The sequence below is a fragment of the Vanellus vanellus genome, assembly GCF_965231255.1.
Source record: "Vanellus vanellus genome assembly, chromosome: 3".
NCBI lineage: Eukaryota > Metazoa > Chordata > Aves > Charadriiformes > Charadriidae > Vanellus > Vanellus vanellus.
Window position 1 is genome coordinate 111,826,025 of NC_138907.1, and position 22,254 is coordinate 111,848,278.

General features: G+C 36.8%; 1 protein-coding gene across 1 annotated transcript in view; it reads right to left on the bottom strand.

The window, feature by feature from the left end:
* Positions 1–22,254, bottom strand: part of KIDINS220 (kinase D interacting substrate 220) — an 81,322-nt gene that overhangs the window by 27,004 nt on the left and 32,064 nt on the right. Inside the window, exons 17-22 of the mRNA XM_082480512.1 lie at positions 21,531–21,820; positions 20,011–20,151; positions 19,125–19,368; positions 18,858–18,946; positions 17,713–17,857; positions 13,556–13,718 (exon numbers count right to left, since the gene is read on the bottom strand). Coding sequence (XP_082336638.1) covers positions 13,556–13,718; positions 17,713–17,857; positions 18,858–18,946; positions 19,125–19,368; positions 20,011–20,151; positions 21,531–21,820 — 1,072 coding nt within the window. The remainder of the gene's footprint in view (positions 1–13,555; positions 13,719–17,712; positions 17,858–18,857; positions 18,947–19,124; positions 19,369–20,010; positions 20,152–21,530; positions 21,821–22,254) is intronic.

Sequence of the window (22,254 nt, forward strand, 5' to 3'; positions counted from 1 at the left end):
AGATTGTATCTTTATGCCCATGGGTGCATTTTTTCTGGATTAAAAGCTCTCACACAAAATGCTCCAGAAAATTTGCAGTACTATCAACATATCAAGAATAGGGCTGAAAAAATTGTTTCAAACTGAAATTTGCAACAGGTTATTTGGACACTGAAAACCAGCATTTGCTCATATACACACTCATATAAAGGCAGGAATAAAAAGTTATCACACACTCAATACTAAAATGTAAGGGAATCAATGTTTTATCTTAATAAAGACCAAATAAAGGAAAGCTATAGTATGATATAGCTATCTAGACAAAAATTATAAACCCCTCAGTGCATATTAAGCAGTACAGAAACTTCAATGAACAGATGCAATAGCTATTTAAAAACTCCTCTTACCACAGGTACTCATGAAAGCTTGCTTTGCAAAACTCACTCTATCTAATTCAAGTAGATAAAGCACCTCTTCTGAGTGTTCCTGCTTTTGATCATTTCAGAAAGAAAAAACATTCTGATCATTAAAAGATTGATATTCATTAAACTAATCTCCCACACCTAGTATCATGCATTGTCACTGAGCCATGTAAAAAAAGGTCTATTTTTAATACAACTTTCCAGAATATACCCTACACCAGCATTCTTTATAATTAAGAAAGTGTTAATAGTTAAAAATGTCTGTATTCAGATGAATACAAATGTATTCTTCACAGCTTTGCAGTGCTATTTGAATTACATAAGGCAAAAGAATTTTTAAAAAAATCAATCTATTACACAAATGGAAAAGCAGTGAAACAGAGTAGCACAGCAGAATCTAAGACTGCTCAAAGCTGCTCTGTAAACAAAAAGAGTAATTATGTTTCACTAACCCAACAAGTCCAAAAAGATCACTCACACAAGCAAAATACAAGAATACGGTATTAATCTGGTTTTGGTATTTTCATTACTGAACGTCATTTACAAAGCTACTTTATGGCTTTATGCAGGGATTCTTTTATTCAATACCTCCACCTGTAGGACTTCACAAATTCAGCAAATATTTGCAGGTCCTCTAGCACTAGAAATGGTTATGATTCATCCCAGCCTCCAGCACAAGATTCTCTTCTGGGGCTACGCTACAGTATACAGTTAAATTTCAGGACCAGGCAAAAGGACACTCCTCTTCCAGCAGTCTTTGGCAAACACTTCACTCATTGAAGCCCAAGTTCCACTTCTCAGAATAAGTCAGAGACTAATCCATCAATCTGATGTAAATGCTGTCCAGAAATGGAAGGCAAAAAGCTACAATTGCTATACTACATTAATAGGTTAATAACTAAAATTCAAGTCAAGCAGGACCAAAGATGTATCACGCCCTTTATAGAGCACTTGGATTACCTGATCTGTTCCTTATTTTGCCCTTCTGAAGCAGCTTCTTATGCCAGAGTTGATCTAATGAGGCAAATTCATTGCACGGGCATCTGAGCAAGTTGTTGAAAGGAACACTAGAGCATCAGCTTCCAAAGAACCTGATATTCCATGCTACTGCTCAGTGGTAGGCTCTTAACAGCAATATGAGACACAAGCCCTTTCTGAACATGAAGCAAGTATTTTATCTCCTCCTTTTTCCTGAGAGATAGGTTACATCGCATTTATCGTGGGATAAGAGCCAGGATATGGGCCACTACCAGTATATAGCCAAGAGATGCATTTCCAGCTTATTACCTTCTCTCACAATGTTTTCCCATACTCTCAGGTTTTGAATAAATACTCCACTTTTCACAAAAAAGTTAAGCAGATGCAAAAAGCCATAATCTCCAATTTTGTTTCTCAATTTTATTAATTCCCCCAGAAGTACAGAAGTCTCATGAATTGACTTACACAGCTAAAAAATAAAAGTTTTTTTTCCTGACTTTTTTTATAGTGTTGCTAAAATTAAGGCTTCTGCATTCTACCCTAAACCAGTCTTAATCAGAGGTGGTTGGAGGGATTTGAAATATACACAGGAGCATTTCTGAGAGATGTCATTAATGCACATTAACTATACTGTAGCATTTAAAATTATCTGGAAAGTCTTTTAGAAATATGACTTATTACACTGCATTACAAAGTTAACTAAAAAAAGCTAAAAATACTCCTGTCTTGTTTCAATTAACTTTTTCTCCAATCCTTTTTCTCTCCCTATTACCTTTTGTTGTGGTTTGGCCTCAGCCGGCAACAAAGAACCCCGGGCCGCTCGCTCAACTCCCACAGCCGTAGGCAAAATCGGAAGAAAAAGGCAAAACTCGTGGGTTGAGATAAAGGCAGTTTAACAGAACAGCAAAAGGAAGAGAAAACAATAACACCGGTAAAGGAATATACGAACGCGATTACAGTGCCGCCGCCCACCGACCGGACCCGGCCCGCCGCAGCCCGCTCAGAGCCGCGACTTCCTGCCCCCTCCCCCCATAACCGGGGCATGGGTCACCTGGGATGGAATAGCCGTGTCCCCCGCCGGTTCCTTGGGAGAATTAACCCCATCCCTGCTGGAACCAGGACACCTTTTCACCTGAACTTCCTTCTTACTTGTCATGTCCTCCGGTCCTCTTTTACAGCTTGCCTCATGTAGGTCTATTTAGCAGTCAGTTTGGGCAACAACCACCTACTACTCAACTAGTATGCTGCCTTTTAACTTTGAGACCACACTATTAGCACCGCAAGAAACACAGTAACTTTATGCGCCCTGTGTTTTAAGTAGGAGGCAATACAAGGAAACTGAAAAACAAAAAGCAGGTTAAATATTTAGGAGTAATGAATCACTGTGAGGCCTACAGGAGTATTAAATTGTCTACTTAAAAGAAGTGATTTATTTAAACCTTGTCTGAGCAAAAGATGATTGCCGAGAATATTAGAATCCGAGTGATGAATATGGCAACTTCCATAGCTTTTTCGTTTTTAATTTCTGTAATCACTAAAAAGCTACACTTCTTAAATTAATACATCAATAGATTTTATACAACTCACAAATCCCTCAAAAGTTAATTTCACCCTTTTTATTAAAAGGTATTTAAATAGTGTCAAAACTGGAATTAACATAATAACCTTCCAGAAAAGTTACATTTCAAATGATCTTGCTCAATTTTAACATTGGTAGAGATTTGCTGAAAACATGTAACATACTTTGTTATAAAGAATAATTTAATAGATACTTGTCTACAGCACTGTAATGAAAAAGTAGACAGATAATGCTTATCTTCAGTTTTTATTTTATTTCTTTTCTTCTTACTTATGTATATTAACAAAAAACCCTCAAATGATTTAGACAAAAGCTTTTAGCTCAACACATAATTGCAACAAAATTACAATAATTGTACCAATTAAAATAATCCTGAATGAACAGTTTGTCATCTTAATGTTCCAATGGTTTATAGAAGGATCTACTTAATTAGCTGAAATTGCTTTCCAATGTTAGTATCAAATGTCATTTGTTAAAAGTTGAACGATTTCGAAAATAATTTAACAAAGCAATTTTACAAAACACCAAGAACCAACATTTTCTTTTCAGCTGAATAAAGCAAGCAGATGTGTCATCAAATTGCTATAAAAATAAATGAGCCTTTATATGGGCAAAAATAAATTTTACTACTAGTGCTACAGAATACTATTTTCTGATTTTTTCATGAAATCAATTTCTTTAATAAAATAATTTTATCTCATCTATATCTTGGTGGTATTTTTAGTATGCTGTAAATACACTTTCTTAAATTGAGTAGTAAACAATGAAGTAGAAATATTCAACTGTATGTGAAACAGAAAAATGTTTTAACCTGCCTAAGTGATTTCCTAATTCAATTCACATGGGCGTATCACACAAAAGATCTGAACTTATCAGCAAAACATAGCACCAATGAAACCATCCTGTAGAACTCCAAACCTGCAGCAATCAACTGCTGTTCCACTTATAACTAAATTAGTTTTTACCAGTTTAATCTGAAGAAAAAAAAAGGAAAAAAAGAGAAACAGAGGATGAGTCATCTAGTAACCTGAAATTAAGTATTTCTCTGGTTACTGTTACTAGAGATAACTATTTCTGTGGTTGGTTCCAAAAAGGGGTAAATTCAGTAAAAAGAATGGAAAAAAGCAAAATCACATATCAGTGCTGAAAGTGGAAAGACACCGGCTAGAACTGAAGAAACACCAACACTTTCCATTATTGATAAATCAGACAGAGCAGATGTTTTCAACAAATTACTCCTTGGAATAGTGTAAGAGTTGCAAAAGAGTTAAAAAAAAAAGTAATAAATGAACTATGGCTGGCCTAGATCCTTTAGTACCCCACACAAAAAAGAATCCTGATTAAAAGAATGCTTATTATGTTATTCTTCTAAATTTGGCGTTTTTGTCTTTGGCACACTGTTTTGCCATCCAATTTGATATCCATCATAGGTAGCCATGCATACATATGTGCACAAATACTTTACCACAGAGGTTAAATTAAGCCCAAGTGATGGATGAATTATATGTTGCTAAGTTTTAAATAATGGTTACTTACAACTCTGAGGAAAGCACAACCATTTTCTCATCCTGGAATATGTATCTCTCTTTTTTCAAAATAAAAGATTTAAGATTCTTGATTTCCATAGTTACCTTCAGCTTCCCGAAAAGCACATTTTCAAGGAGATTAAGTAAGGGTGGAGTTCATAACATGAACAGATGGCCCAGAAACTCAGGAACCAGCAACTCTTTAGTGGTATCTTCATACAAAACTGATACGCCCTGTCTTAATATCCCAGTTTAAGCAAAGCCTGGGCAAGGAACGACAGGTAGGGCTGTCACTCATGACATGAAGCACGACAAGCAGAGTAACAGCAAAACCAGCCAGTAGGAAGTGCTTGAATAGAAGGTTGTGTGAATACCCAAATTCTGTATCATTAAGCAAAATGTAAATGCAGTTCTGGGGACAAGCACTCTCCTCTCCCCAGTGCGTATCTTTAGGCACTGAGACAGTGAGTCATGGTGGTCTCTCTTAGGATTATCTCCCTAGATACACCAGCCCTACATTTCTCAGTTTCACCAAGTAATGGCTACAATTCTATTCAAAAAGCTACAGAATCTAGACCCCACCCCCATGAGAGAGGGCAATAGCTACCATGGAACTACTAAATCCTTGGGTGAACACTCTACCCCAATGGTATCGAGATAGCACCACAAGGAAATTCTCATGGATTATTATCAACTTCATACTGACTTTTTTTTTTTTCCAAGGGGCCCTCCATAACAGGTAGGTCATTAAATTGTTCTGGTAGCCTGTGACATGTTCCTTGCCATTTTCTTTTCAAAGGACAACTAGAACTTTACTACAGTGGCCATGCCTGCCTGGACAACTCATCATGTTCACCAGGACCAGAAGGTTCCTGCAACTTGTCATAGAGCCTGCCCTAGCAACTGGTGTAACTAATTTAAACACATCTGTCTTCAAATTTAAAGTAGCTTTGCTGCTGTGTTTTGTGCTGAACCTAACCTTTTCCTCCTGCTGCAAACATACTCAAAACACATTTATTTATCCAGACTTTTTAAGGGCTTCAGCTACTGACTCTCAAGGATCCTGAATAGGCTCTAGATGCAAGGTAAGCACCACAAGACTCAATTAGGCCTCACATTAGCAATTCTGGGCATTCACACTAATAGAACTGTAGATATTGCAGGAACTTCACGGGTAAAAATTCAGGCCATCCATAGTTTTTCAAGTGTTCACAAATTTAGTCATTTTCTGAATTCCATTCTTGAACTCAAGGGGCATATACATGCCTGAAGTTTCACTTTCAACTGTATAAACCTTCACTCATGGAACAGATTTTACCAACAAAGACAGTCCAGCTACTAACAGCTGTAAGAAGTGTCCTGCTGGTAAATCTGCCATATCTAGAAGAGAACTGGTTAGCACGTAGATGCAGAAACTCTCCCTAACACCTTCAGATTTCAGAAGGACAAAGGCCTACAGCCAAAAGGATTACAAAATTACTTTAGTGACTTCTAGGAACATCTTCCAATAGAAAAAGTACTGCAGACTTTGGTTTCTGCTGTGACAAGGAGGACACAAACAGAAAAAATGTGTTCATAGAATAATTTAGATTGGAAAAGACCTTTATGATCATTGAGTCCAACCATTAAACTAACACTGCCAAAACCACCACTAAACCGTGTCCCTGAGCACCACATCTACACATCTTTTCAATACCACCAGGGATGGTGATTCAACAACTTTCCTAGGCAGCCTGTTCCACTGCTTGACAACCCTTTTGGTGAAGAAATTTTTTCTAATATCCAATCTAAACCTCCCCTGGAACAGCTTGAGGACTAAACAACTTGACAACCCCAGTTCCCTCAGCTGTTCCTTGTAAGATTTGTTCTCTAGAACCTTCACCAGTTTCATTGCCCTTCTTTGGACATGCTCCAGTATCTCAGTGTCTTTCTTGTAAAGAGGGGTCCAATCTGTTTAGCAGATTATCTCATTTAGTGAGTAAACTTAATGAGAAAAGCGACCGAGGGTGACATTCTCCCCCATATAATCAGCTTTAATAACATGATTTTTAATCAACAAGGTGGCAATATCAAATCACTGCCATCTACAGCCTTAAGCAGTAGAAAATATCAAGAAACAAAGTAAGATGACTAAAACTCAGAGCCTCAAACTGAAATGAAGAACTAAGGTCTTTGGGGAAAAGAAATAAATGACTCAAACATCTTAGACTGAGGAAGACTTGAGAATCCAAAAAAGAGGAGAAAGTATTCAAGCAACACTAGGAAATCAGACACTGATGATTTTCACAGCAAAATGAGAAGTGAGACTAGGGATTTCCTTATCCTCTTTAATATCTTTTCTACTTGGTACGACCTTTTTGAAATGTGATAACTAGAATCTCACAGCATTCAGAATTTAGATACCCTACAATTTTGTATAATACAATACCTTCCTTCTTTCCATTGTTTCACTAATAACTCCTAAAGACAGTTTCATCTTCTGACTGTTGCTGAGCACTGAACATATTTTTTCAGAGAAAGCAGCAATGATTTGTGAATTTCTTTCCTCATTGCCGTTTAGAGCCCATTACTATGTTACCAGATTATAGATGGGATTATTTTCCCTAGTACGTTATGATACCTATTATCCATAGTGACTTTGATCTGCAATTTACTCATACCTACTTCCATAACCCTCTGTGAAACAGTTGTTCTGGTTGTATCCCCACACTGCATCTTCTACTTCTGCCAGACCATTTACAGGTATGTCAAAGAGCATGAGTATTCTCTTTGGAAACTAACATGCAAGTTTCTCAAAAGACTCTTATTGTTATCTTCCACTTCCTTTGTTTTCCTGAGGCAATCTTGCCTCCTATTACCTTAAATTTTAATACTTTTAAATGTTCTTAGATCAAGATCTTGCTTAAAATTTCTTAAATTCCAAAATATCACATTGCCTTCTTCACATGTTCACTGACTGTTGAGAATTCAGTTTCTTGAAACATATCTTCTCCTTATGAAAGCCACAGTATATTGTTTATTTAGGTCTGGGCACTGACATTCATTCTGGTGTCATGGATGTTTCATTTAGTCTTCACAAGAGAGCACATTCCCATAGCTGGCTAATTTACAAGTCTGTGAAGTATCAGCTGCAAACATTCAACAGAAACTTGCTTTAATCTGACAAATTCATTCTCTTACAACTTCATTTAGAGAAAGCCCATGTATTTTATTCCACTTCAGGGCTTTAAAAATTTGCTTTTTGCAGCTTCTGCAAACCATTTTGGCATTAGACAAAACTGACATTAGAGGACTCTTCACAGCAACATGGAAAGGAACACAGCACAAGATAAATTTAGAGGAGTATTAACTGTATGCCACAATTATAAAAAAGTTAAAAGTAATTAAAGTAGACCAAGATGGAGAGGTGGGTAATGACAACAGTGGGCTTGACCACAGAAAAACCTAAACACATAAGGGGAAGGAGAACACAACAGACAAGAAATCAGAGTTAGGAGCTTAAGCTGGCAAGGAGATAGACTACATGAAAATCCTGCTTATGAGAGATGACTTGAAAAGGCAACACATAAACCCAAAGGAGCAAATACTGGTACTAATAATACTCAGTAAATTTGCAGATGACACTAAGCTAGGCAGGTGTGTTGATCTGCTTGAGGGCAGGATAGCTCTGCAGAGGGATCTGGACAGGCTGGACCGATGGGCTGAGGCCAATGGTATGAGGTTCAACAAGGCCAAGTGCCGGGTCCTCCACTTGGGTCACAACAACCCCACGCAGCGCTACAGGATTGGGGCAGAGTGGCTCAAAAGCTGCCCGGTGGAAAAGGACCTTGGGGGTGTTGGTGGATGGCCATCTGAATATGAGCCGGCAGTGTGCCCAGGTGGCCAAGAAGGCCAACAGCATCCTAGCCTGTATCAGGAATAGTGTGGTGAGCAGGACTAGGGAAGTGATCATCCCCCTGTACTCGGCACTGGTGAGGCCCTCCCTCGAGTACTGTGTTCAGTTTTGGGCCCCTCACTACAAGAAGGACATTGAGGTGCTGGAGCACGTCCAGAGAAGGGCTAAAACCTAGTGAGGGTTCTGGAGGACAAATCTTATGAGGAATGACTGAGGAAACTGGGGTTGTTTAGCCTGGAAAAAAGGAGGCTGAGGGGAGACCTTACCACTCTCTACAACTACCTGAAAGGAGGTTGTAGAGAGGTGGGGGCTGACCTCATCTCCCTGGTGACGAGTGATAGGATGAGAGGAAATGAGTTCAAATTATGTCAGGGGAAGTTTAGATTGGATATTAGGAAACATTTTTTCACTGCAAGGCTGCCCAGGGAGGTGGTCGATTCACCATCCCCAGAGGTGTTTAAAAAAAGGGTAGATGTGGTACTTTGGGATATGGCTTAGAAGTGGTTTTGTCAGGGTAGGTTAATGGTTGGACTTGATGATCTTAAAGGTCCCTTCCAACCTCTGCAATTTCTATGATAAGTATACCAACTGGAAGGCTAAACCAAGCAAAGATCCACACCAGCAAGGAGAGAGGCTGGAAGTGAGAAAAGTGAGATGATACAGCAAGTCAGTTTAAGGAAGTAAAAAGAGTAAAGACATTTTTCTCCAGCATCTGGACTGAACACCAATAATGCAGACTCAGGATTTTTTTAATTTTCAAAATTTGACATAAGCATGGGCTTCTATCCCTCTATGACAGAATTACAACATAGCCTCTCTACCTGTTACTAGGAGACAAGTCTAAGTGACTCCAATCCATAAAGACTGTTCACAGAGGTGTGCCTGTGCCACAAACTGAAGCCTAATTTTGTGGGGTTTTGTTTGGTTTGTTGTTTGTTTTTTTTTTTTTAAGACCCTGTGAAAATGTTGCCAATATAACATTCAGTAGGTTTTCCCATCTCTGCATAGTATGATACAGTAAAGATACACTACTCCTGACAAAACTGGTTTCATACTCATCAGTGTAGTCTTCCACATTCATCATAGTATCTACAGGAAAGAACTTGCAAATTTACTTTCCCTAACAATCCTTCACAATAAGAATATTAGTTAGCTTTTTTAAAAAAAAACCCAAGTTGAAGCACAGAGACATATGTATATTTATTTAGTAACCAAATTGAGATATCCGGGTTTTTTCCAGGGTACTCCACCAACCAAAAGCAGAGCTCCCACTAGCTTCAGATATAGCTTTGAACTGAGTGCTTACTAATATCAGCCTACAGAACCATTAGGTGTATACCATCTCCCAACAGGGGTACAAATCCTGACCAGGCGAAAGGTATGATAAAGGTGACTAGTCCAGCATCATACGAACTCTGACAGATAGTTCTAGAGCACCTTTCAGCTGTCTTAGTTTAGTTTTCCTATTGCATTTTTTCAATTACAACAGATAGCGCTGAGATGTGACAGAAAATGGTCCTCCCCTTTACTACATTGCTTGTCTATACAATTTGCAAAATTAAATTCCGGACATTACAAGTCAATAATCTTATGGGGGCAAAATAGCATATGATCATATAAATCATATACCGTAATGCATACATAGAAGGGAATTAACTGCAGGCTATTTTCATTCTTTTATTTCTTAATGCTTAATTAATTGATTCTTCTTATTTTACTATACTTTTTGTATGTTTTTAAAACATTGCTTATTCTTTGAAATACTGAAAAACAAAGCATCTACTGAAAAAGATCACTAATGTTCAATAGGAATACAGAACATGCTAAGACAAACAAGCAAACAGAAGCTGTCAGAGCTATACTGAACAGACAGCCATTCTGCTAGTGCCACCTGCCGGCACAGCACCACCATACACACAGGTACCACGTTTCACTTGCACTGAAGCACACTTCCTAAAGCATCAGCTGTATTCGTACCAAAGAGCTGGTTATAATCTGTCTCCAAAGATACAGCAGTAAAACTACATAGGCTTCATTACCACTTGTCATATCCTCATTGCACACACAAAATAGGTACTGTAAGTCAGCAGAAGGTACCTGATAGGTAACAGATCAATCTGTTGTGTTAACCCTCTGCCCCGCACAGTCAGGAGCCAAGATGAAGGCAAAGGAGAGTTCTCACTGCAAGGGAATCCTGGTGATTCATAAGCTTTTTAACACATGATATTTTAAAAGTTGGAAAAGTAACTATAATATCAAAGCATTCTCCTTATATGGAGAACATGATCAAGTGTAGAACTCCTATACTTAACACAGAACCTATAAGATTCCTTTCATCCAAGGGAAATGTTCAAGCAGACCCCTCTCCCAACACACTTAAGAGTTCAGAAATGCAGCAAACCCAAAGCAATTGTACTGTTACAATAAAAAGTAGTTTGACACAAACTATTCAATACTAGGAAAATTATATTCTTGCTCCTGTTCTAAACTATGAAAGTATTTTTTAAAAAATCCTTGCAGAATAAAAGGCAGGGAAGAAGTAACACAAACTCAGGACAGGAACAGAAGCTATAAAAGTATCAAAATCTGGTGTCTATTCATGAGAATCCAAATAGGAAAGCTGCTCTATAAACTAGAAAGCCTTAGAAAACAGAAACCGAGGTTTTAAAAGAAGAACTAAAGTAAACACTGATATAGAAACAGATATTCAAGCCAAGTGACTTCAAACAGTCGTAGATAAAAAGAATAACAATGACACAGAAAGGATTATTTTGGATAAAAGAGAATTTTTAGAGTATTAGATAATACCAGAGAAGAGTTCACAGACCTTTTCATATTCAGCAAACGGTAAAGGTGATCACCCAAATCACCAGGCAGATGAGATCTCAGCTTTGTTACTACATCAGTAGAGTTATATATTTAGTTCCTTACAGAGGTTCAAGAAAAGTGGCTGACAGAGACATCAACTCTCTTCCTGAGCATTCATATTATTATGAACCTTTTTTTTTTTTTACGGTTAAGTAGTCAAAGAAACTCAGTCTTGTAGCTTTATCATTTTCATAGCAAATAATCCTGTTGGTATTTTTTGATAAAGAGAGAATCCTGAATGTTGGTACTCTTTTCTTTTTCCTTGTTTTCCTGGTATTACAGGTAGAACACAAACAGCTTTACTCAGATCATCACCTTCCCTTTTCCAATATATGGCACAGGATTCTTCACCATTTCTTCACATTACAGATCCTAGTTTTATACACTATAAATTTATCTATACATATATAACTGTCAATTATGAATAGGAACTCTACTCAACTGGGTATATTACTTCCAAACACAACCTGCATAGCAAGAGGCAAAACAGCATAGGAGTGATGAATATCCTCCCCACCTGAACTAATAAGCCCTGACACACTCCAGCGGGCACTGAATATCAACAGTTCAAGTGTCTGTACTAACAACAAATAATCCAGAACCTAAAGGAAGTCATTTACATTCAATTGTGACTGCCCTTTCCTTCTCCTCATATTGGTTTGCTAAAGATTTAACGTTAGCTTATACTGGAATTACTAGTGCCCATTTATAAGAACAATTCAGGTCTCTAATACCTCCTCTGGTTTATCAGAAAACATAAACATTGTTATGTCTTGAACATAGCTTTGGACTTAGATCGCCCCAAAGTGATTTATTACTGTCGATGCTAATAATCAAAAGACTGTAATGAGTTTCTTGGATAAATACTGAAAATATAAAATTATGAAACATGCCATACCGCAAATCTAAATAAAAGTAAGTTAGAAATATCTACAGCAAGAGTAGATATTTCCCCCGGAAAGCACAACAGGGGAGGGAATCCCTGATCATTCTGAATTACTGTACTTACCTGATCACATAAACATTTGTCACACTAGGCTTGTGAACCCACAACAGAGAGTTGGGTTCCCGTTACTTCATCTATGGTTTTATAGGTTTCTTACACTGGATGCATTCTCTGGAGGATAGCATTTTCTAACCCCGCACTTACTTACCATCAAAGTTTGGTATTTCAGCAACAACCCTCAACTTGAAGTGACTCCAGCCAATCTTCAATCCTCAGCCTCATCATGCCCAGTTCAACCTTGTCCCTCTACCTTCTGGGTTCTCTGTGTTCAGATCTTAATCCCACTTCAACCTTCTTTTCCTAATATAACCCACTCCAATCATCTTTCCCAATCAATCCTAATTCCATTCTCAACACTTCAACCATTTCTAGCCTATCCCAGACCCTCATCCAGTTCATCTTTTCCCGCTCCTTGACTCTTAGTGCAGTGCACCTTCCCAAAATTTTCTGTTCAAGTTCATTCTCCTCTCCATTCTTTCCTGGACCCTGAAAAGTCTCTAGATTTTCTGGCAACTTGTTCAATCAATCCCAGTTTTCTCTCTTTACCTCAGCTGTTCCTTTAATCTGAGTGCAGTTATTTCTTACACAAGTCAAACCCTTCTTTCCTCTTGCTGACTTTGAGTCTCAGATCCTGCTTTTTTCCTATAGGCCCAACTCCCACTCACATTCTTTCTCCTTCATTCCTCCCACTGTCATCAGGTCACTTGTCACAATCCACAATTCCTTTCTTACAAGCAGCCAGGTTCTGGAGAGGCATCTTCACTGGCAACACAGGGACTATTTGCTCTCATTTGCAATACCCAGACAGCTCTGTTGGACCGCAATTTGTACCAGCAATGGAGAAAGTCATGCTTCGCTTTTGTACTCCTCAACTGCAGCACAGGGCACTGACATAGCCTAAAGCACACTTGCTAAGCACCAAACCTTCAGAGATCTTTACTGGTAAAGGCAGTTTTTGCAAAGCTCAGTTCAGATTTCTAACTAGGGAAAAAAGGACTTCTAGCTTGGCCAAAGTAGAGATGAAAATAATATCAAGAGACAGAAGCACAGCTAGCTATCTGTGGAAGAATTCTAGTATTATTCTCTTTGATTTTAATACAAAACACACATTCTTTCATGGTGCACTAAATAGCAATGGAAGCCATTTAAAAGTTTCCAAAAGTTAACAGAAGAGAGTAAGATTGGGGGAGTTTTAGATTGCAACTTGGTAGCTGTTTGAAAGCCACGTTATTCTAATCATCATTAATAATGATCACTACTTTAATCATTGAAAATGCATACCATTACCAGAATAACACATACCTCTCATAGATGGTTTTTAAAGTCAGCTGATCTGGAACACCTTCAGTCTCTTCAAGATGCAGTATGAGCCATGATGTTCTATACGGCCACTGCTCCGTGAGATTGATCCAACTAGCCAGTCTATCCCAATTGAATGTGATCTGATTAGCTCTCAACAAACGACCTAATATAACAGGGAAGGAGGGAAGAAATACAGGGGATTTTTTTTCCCTTTTCAACGTTATCTTTTTTCCCCCTCAAAGTAACAGCTATGTAAGTTCTTTAACCTGATCTGCGAACTTTCTGGTATTGTATTTTCAGCTCTAAGCTCAAAATAATCTCAAGTCTCATCTAATAAAATCATTTATATCATATCATATCATACCTAATAAAAGTTCTTGCAAATACTGGTCAAAACATGAGACACTCCAAAATTGTAAACTTCAGCCCCAGGTTAAACACTAATTACTATCATCCTGTTACAGGTGAATCAAGTTACTTTAATAAAACTCAACAGAGAAGTTCACATAGCATTAGTTTCTCAATCTAAACACAAAACCCATGCTAATACTGTGAAAGATCTTACTTGCATTGGCATATGAAATATGGTCAAAACAAGTTAAGCATACAACTGCCATCTTCAATAGTCACCAAAGTAAAATTCAAAGCTATAAATAAAAGACTGTTTGAAGTTAATAAGGCAAGGTATGAATTACAAATGAAGTTAATTTCAAAAAACAGAAAAAGTTAATGCTACAGTTTATGCATTCCAACTTTTAGCAAGTTTTCCAGAACTGCATTATTAATATTGGTGACAGCATATAATTTACAGCCTGAAGGCTCTGCTCATGGAGCTGTTCATGAAATCATCATATATAACCCAAGATTATAGTACGCTAAAAGTGTTCTTGCAGGGTTTTTTTTTGTTTGTTTGTTTTTACAGTTAACAGTTTGCAATTTTGTTATACTTTCATATCTGCACTATAATTTGCCAAAAACAGACATTTCATGCTATAAATTATAATGACAATGCTACGAGACAGTACATTTACTTAAAAGATTAGCTCAGAACTTTAGGTCTGTTGTCACATATGAATGATCACTAAAAAAGGGAAAAAGCAGGGAAAAATAAGGAAAATGACATATTAACACTCTTCTATTAATTATACTAGCATTAAGTTAATGGAATGGAAAATAAGCCATGGGCTATTTTATTTAATTTAGAAGAGCATTTAGATTTAATTCTTCATAACCTAAGTGAAGGTAAATTAGGACAATCCAAACTATGCAAGCACTGGTAATGGAACGGCAGAGACAGCTGTCCCTCTGTGTTACTCGGGTTGGTTCGACAGAGCTGAACCTCAGCTCAGAGACACACAACTGCGTCCTTGGTATCATACTTCCTACTGGGATGATCACCTTGGCACTGTACCAGACCTGAACCAGTTACACCTACTTGTAACATACTGGAAATAAATACTCACAAACACAATGTGAAGTTGGGCAGTGGATGCAGCATTGATACTGCTGTAGCAGGTTTCTGCAACCAAATGGATCAGCAGGAATCAGTTCAGTTTTGGCCTGTATTACTACCTTGTGCATCTATTGGTAAAGCAAACACCCTAAGTGAGACCTGAGATGGTTGCAGCAGGTTTCTTAGCTCCAGCTACATGCTGTGCAACAGAGACAGGTTGGTTTCTGAGCTGCGCCCAGTGTGGGCAATATGGCTACAATCACCCAATGTGGAACTTAATGCCAAACCTATCCTTGATACGCCTGCAGACAACTGTGATATTTCTGTACCTGTGACAGTTTCCTTCCCAAAATTCTCTCTCTCAAATGATCCAGCTCTCATTAGAAAATTAAGAAGTTTTTCTACTTAAGCATTCAACATTATTGTAGAAAGACATAGGTGATATTTCTAGAAATGACAAGGGTCATTTAACATAATCTTTTATTCCTAGTATTACTGGTAGAATCACACTGTGGTCTTACCAGCAATCAAAAGTTATTAGGTGTACTGAAATCATAAGTTCTAGAGATACTATTTTCATTAACATAACCCAGAGCTTGTGATAATTTGATTAATGTTGACATAACTAAAAAACAAGACCAGAACTCTTTTCCTTCAAAACACAGCAATATTCACTCTGTTCTCCATTTGTACAGTGTTGTACTACTTGTCATTTAGGGAGATCCTTTATCATAAAACCAGGAACTCAGATTAAAAGATTTGAAGTGGCATAAAAAAAAATAGTAATCCATTTTATTCAAGAGAAGAGATCTACACACAGGAGCTGTAAAGAATAGGATTAATGTCATCTTCCAAGACCCTCCTTAAAGTGTAATGTAGGAAGCTGTAAGTAAGAACAATTTGTAAGGGAAGAGCTCAAGGGCGCATCACTTCTTAAAGACACCACTGATATCTAATGGATCAATGGAAAAGCTACAATTACATGCAAGATTACATATAAAGAAAAGAAACAAAACAAAAGCAGAAATAGCTGTACAGTAAATGCAATGTTTTTTCAACTAGCTATCTTAAATTTTAATAGCATTATTTGTCCTTTCCTAAACTCAGCCATAGGTAGAAGAACTGTCTCTTCAATCATTACGCTACTCATTATTTTATGAGCCAATACCTTGCTTACCAGTGGCAAGTTCTCCTGAATTAACCTTCCTGTTTGTATCCTATCTCATATAATGAACCTAACTTAACATACTAAATATGCATGCTAAATACTACTAAAATATTTTACATAGTAAAACCAATACATTTGGCAAATCTGTGAATCCCTTACATTTTCCAGTTAGCCCTAGAAGCTGTTAATATTATTTGTTTCACAGAATCACGGAATGGTTGATGTTAGAAAGGACCTCTGGAGGTCACTTGGTCCAACACACCCCTTGCTCAAGCTGGGCCACCTAGACCAAGCTGTCCAGGACCGTGTCCAGATGACTTCTGAGTATCTGCAAGGATGGAGACTCCATAACCTCCCTGGGCAACCTGTTTCAGTGCTTAGTCTGCCTCATAGTAAAGAAGTGCTTCACTAGCACCTGGTGAATAATGGCAGTTTTCTACAAGGGTCCACATCCTAATCATAAACGTTCAGAATACAAAGCCTGGAACAGAGAAAACATGAAATTTGATCCTTTTGAAAAAGCCAGTATTGGCTTTCATATCAATGCAAAAATTAATTAAGAATACTGAAAATTAAGCTCAAGCTTTTGCCAGGGTATTTTTTTCTGGTTAAAGATCAAGCCAATTCTAAATAAAGGTCCAAGTTGCCCAGAAGTCTCATACTGTACAAATGCTTATGTAAAAGCTTCAGAACCTGGGGAAAAATAATATTCTCTTCTGTTACTCCAGCCCCCGGTGATTTGTGGTTCATTGCTTGCTTTCTAATAAGCACTTGATGAATTTTACTTTTCTGGTATTTTAATTGCTTCTGAATCCATGTAAGCTTCCCCCATCCACATGATACTGTTGCGGAGTTATGCACTTAACTATACACAGTGTGAAAAGTAACTCAATTTGTCTGTTCTGAATCAGTTAGCTGTAAAGCTATTCAGTGTCTTTTAGAGTCTGTAATAGAAAAGACAGTAAGTAATCATTCCCTATTCACTTACTGCATGAAACATGATTTTATGAGATTTCCATAAGTCCTTTTCCAGTTGTTTCCAGTTCTTACACCTCAAAGATACCAATATCTTGATTGTGTTTTGTTGAAGAAAAACAGGTCACAAAATGCTTAAATCAGCCCCAGAAAACCACTTAGGGAAAAAGGACTCCAAATATCCATAGCAAAAATGTAAAGGATACATACCTGGTTTTGTCTTGCAGTTTACCTTTTATAATACCTACAAGCTTTGTTCACATTAGAGTATTAGAAATTGAAAAATATATTTTATTATCCCACTTCAAAATTAAAAAATATAAAACTTCCTAAAAACGTAGACTAGAATCATTTGCCTCCCAACTGAAATCAATGAAACAATTTATTTTTTTTCAATAGTCTATAATTTTTGCTTGCATTCTAGAAGAGTTTGCTTCAGAAGGATTTTCAAAATCAACACACAGAGTGACTTGTTAAATTTAGTTTATACACTAAAAAGTCTGCATCTATAAGCAACCAAAACACAATAATGTTTACTGTACACAAACATGCCACACTTACCTGTCACTGAAACAATATTCAGCAATCTTCTCATGGTCTGAGGACTGATATCACTGAACCAATCCTCTGTAACCAACAGCTTGGTCAAGTCAAAAGACATTTGGCGGGTAATGGTACGTTGCATCTGGCGTCGTCGGTAAGTATCCTGATAACAATATAAAGGAAGCACAGAATACTGATTGTTATCAAAAACTTTCATGTCTTTGAAATACTTCAGTTTTACTTGATTATGAAGTTAGAACCTTTGTAAATAGCTCTGTGAGGCTGACATGAAATACCGTAAAAATATTTACCAGAATTTAATTCTGATTCAGCTGTGTAACAGTTGAACGGGATTTACATACAAGCCAAGAGCTGGCAAGAGTTACACATTTTACTTCCGTGCCAATTCTGAGAGGGCAAAATACTGACACAGTGAGTTATTCTGTAAAAAGGTTACTAATTTCAGCATTGCCATCATTGTTTCCTACTGTCTCTACAAAAAGTTAATGCCATCCATTTATTAGTTACATTTAAAAATTAAAGAGAACATTAGGTTCCTCTGCTACAAAACTCCACAAGTCTCTACCTATGGCAGCTCAAAAACCTCAGGATCCTCAGACTCTGCATTGCTTTTCACTACTTTCTAGATACCTTTTATTCAACCACTTTCTGATTTTATGTAAAGATAGGAAAACAGAACAGAAAGCAGGAAAGAAAGTGTGGTGGGCATGTTGCAGTAAGAGTCTAGTACTGTAATATTCTAAATTCTTTGATTTGCTCAATTACTGCCCTTTGTTGCAATATCTTGTGATCAACTGATACCAGGCTTATACACAAAAATCCAAAATATACACACATACACAGACCATAGCTACTACCAGTATGGTGTATCATCTCAGCATTCACAGAGAGCAAATTTAAGTATTTGTGGAAAAGAACACTTTGGTGAGCAAGCAAACTTCTTCCTCTTTGATAGAGCATCAGTCTACTGATTTAAGAATATACCTTTCCTACATAAGTCATTTATATTAATGTAATAAGAATGGTTTGGTAAGTCTTCCAAGTTGACATCATTAAAAATGTGAAAGAAAAAAGAAAAGAATAGAAAAGGAAGGAAAAAAGGTATTACCAGTATGTCCATTTAGTCTAAAAATCTTTCTCACCCGCCTATTGAGAGCAGTTTTGCTACCAAGCTTGGTCATGTCTCCAAGACTGTTCTGAGAAACCCTCCTGTCAACCTCTTCATGTAATCCTACAAAAAGGAAAAAAAAAAAAAAAAAAAGGCAGGCTTTTTCTCCATTCATATATATTTGACTGATCTAGAAAATAACACTAATTATCTGCCAATTGTTTAAATAGTTTGTTCCAAAACCCAGATTTTTGGATCATTGATTTTGTAACTTTCATATCGTTCTCCTCCATAACCTTACCTGCACTATCTGCACAAGGAATATCCCCATTGGTTGTCGAAGCTACCATCAGTTTTTTTGCATTACTAAGACCTCGGCTATTCAGAAAAACGGGCAAATGGACTATGTTTCGCATGTAATCATGTCCATTTATGTTTGAATCACGTAGAACACTGTTGAGATTCTGGTTAATAGCCTTTATAATAATGTGTGGGTCACTTGCAAAAATAGCAATAAATGGGCCTTTTGAAAACAAGACTCGCACCTGTAAAAAAGCAGACAGTACACCTTGTTAATAATAAGTAATGGTAACTGTGGATCATTTGAACATCTGACTCAGTATTTTATAATCAGTTTGAGTTACAAACTTGGGAGGACAGGAGACATATAGAGATGTCAGTTTCTTCAACATGAGATACCTAAAGTTTGGAACTTGCTCATAATCAGAAATAAGCATACTTGACAAATTAGCAGTAGTAGTTACAGTGGAAGTCATCACAAAGAAGGAATCATGCAGTAATGTCCTAGCTCCCCCAAATATTTAGCATTTAAGTATTTTTCATCTAAAGTACTTCGAAAGTAAGTACGAAAAACTCTCCGAACATTCTAAGTTTGTTTCAACAGGATATTAATTTTCAATAATTCACATCTGATTATTTCAAAACTTTTTACAAGTATTAACATGTACAGTCCCTACTGGGATTTAATTTTCAACTTTAAAACCCATCACTCTTAGTATTACAGTTATGCCAATGTACACAAACATTAAAAGATTACAACACAGAGACTCTGCATATATGCTTTCTTTCTAGAGAAAATACACAGTAACTGTATGTATCTAAGATCATCTATGGAAGAATTAATCCAGATAACCCAGAAATCATTGTTATAAAATGATCCAACTCACAGTATCAAGCATCTGTAAAACTTTGTCCTGTTCACAAGCATCCAATCCATCAATAATTACAACAAGCCTTGTCTGGTTCTGAGTGAAGCTGTCAATGGTTTTTGCCATTTTGGCCATCAGTTCCACTTCACATTTCAAAACCTATAAAAATGAAAAGCAAAGGAAAGACATCTCTATAATACTTAAAAATCACAAAAATGCCTACAATTCCTTTTGCAGATTCCTACTTGTCCCAAAAATACTTCAATAAGATCGCAAAAATAAACACAAATACCCAAAGTGAAAGTCCTAAAATGTCACTTCCAAAATTTTAATTTCCTACTTGCACAAAAACATACAGCAGAACTGTATACTCCACATTAATGTAACAGACTATCCATATTTGAATGCCATTACAATGTTATTTAAAAATCAAGTAATATTTATGCACTGTAAATCAGTATTTCAAGAGTAAACAAGAGTATTTGTAGCTTTAGCTAATCATCAAAAATTGCTTTGCATAAAATATACACTAGCATTTTCTATCTACCTTCCAGACAAGCAAATCACGCTATTACTCTAATGCTCAGTCATTCCTATTCAGGATATGCAATCTGAAGATTTATAATATTTTTCAACATTAAGTTACACATTTAACAACCACCCTTAATATCGAAACAAAGGTGGAATTCAACTGCCCTAATTTCAGCAGCTAACAGGTAGACATTAAAATCTAATCTATTCATCACTGGATTCATCTTGAATGTGCACATTAAGATGACATAAGTCATATGAATAACTCTGCAGAAATACCCACGTCTCCTTTGATTTCAAAGGGTGAACTTAACTCCTAAACAGCTGAAAAAACAACTGTCAAGAAACACAGTAGCAAGACATAGATAAGGTCTTCCGTGCTACAAAAACATTTGCACAACATATTGTTATACAATGCATTAGCCATGATTTACAGAGATAAGCATCACGACACTAAAGTTTATTTCAAATAGGAGCATACAGGATATTTGATGACAGCCTGATGGGTACATTTTTTATCAGTTTAGATACAACCCAGCAAAACTATACTATTTTTTACCACTTTTCATTAAACACTTGAACTGTTTTGCAATGTGCTTTCAGTGCTATCATTCCTTTCTTAGTAAAGAGGTCTCGCAGACAGCCAGTCAGGCTTGTTTTTCACCTTTATAATATTTTAAAGGTTATTCTTTCTAATCTTATGATCTAAAGTAAGCTTTTACTAAATAGTGATAATTTAGAACAATTGTTTTCCTAGTACCTTCCTCCCAACAAAAATAAAATTAGAAACTGAAAACTTAACCCAAATTTAACATTCCTGCTTGGACAGACAGATGTCATACACTACGAGTGGAACAGAAGTGTTCCCTTCAGTAAAAACTCACCAAGGTTCATTCTAATGTTGTGAGACCTGGCCTGATTAAATAAATGGTGCCCCATCTTAAGAAGGCTACAGGTTTGGGGTTTTGTTTCAATTCTTTTAATGGCAAATTCATATAAATGCTTACCTTCATGAACCCCTCGCTTTTCAGCTTGTGAAGCTTGGAGGCAGCATTGTGAAGACGTTTTCTTTGAGAATTCAAAACTGAATCCATTACTTGCCACCATGTGCGACAATTCAAGATAAAGGCCAAACCAACAACACAGGTAACAGATATAAGAATAACGTTCACTGTCATGTTGGCTGGCTCTACATTAAAAATAGCCAGCAGGGCAATTGCAGAAACAACGCAAGACAATATGAACAGGAAAATCACAAAGGATGGGAGACAGCAAGTTTTCTTCCACTTCTTTTTACCTAGGAAACAAGCATTTGCTGTTAAAATGAATGCAAAATGTAATTACAGGCGAGTACAAAACTGATTAACTTGCATACTTCTCATAAAACACTAACTTGCACAAAAGGTTACTGCAGTGGTACCATCTACTCACAAACGTGAAAAAAAATCATCTAAATTTGCCAAAATTCCTGGAAATTATGAAGTGGATATTCCTTAAATCTTTAGTTTATTTCCATTGTTTCAAGAAATCCACACTGAATGGAAATGATCTTTATTAAATAGATTTCACATCAGTGGTATCTTCCCTTTTGTGACATCTCTCAGTGAAGTGTATTTATAAAAGTAAATCCTAGGAAAACAATATGATAACTACTCTGTTTTAAACAAACATGATACTTACATAATCTAATAGTAATGGTGCCATTGGAGAACTAAATCAAAATTTCAGGCT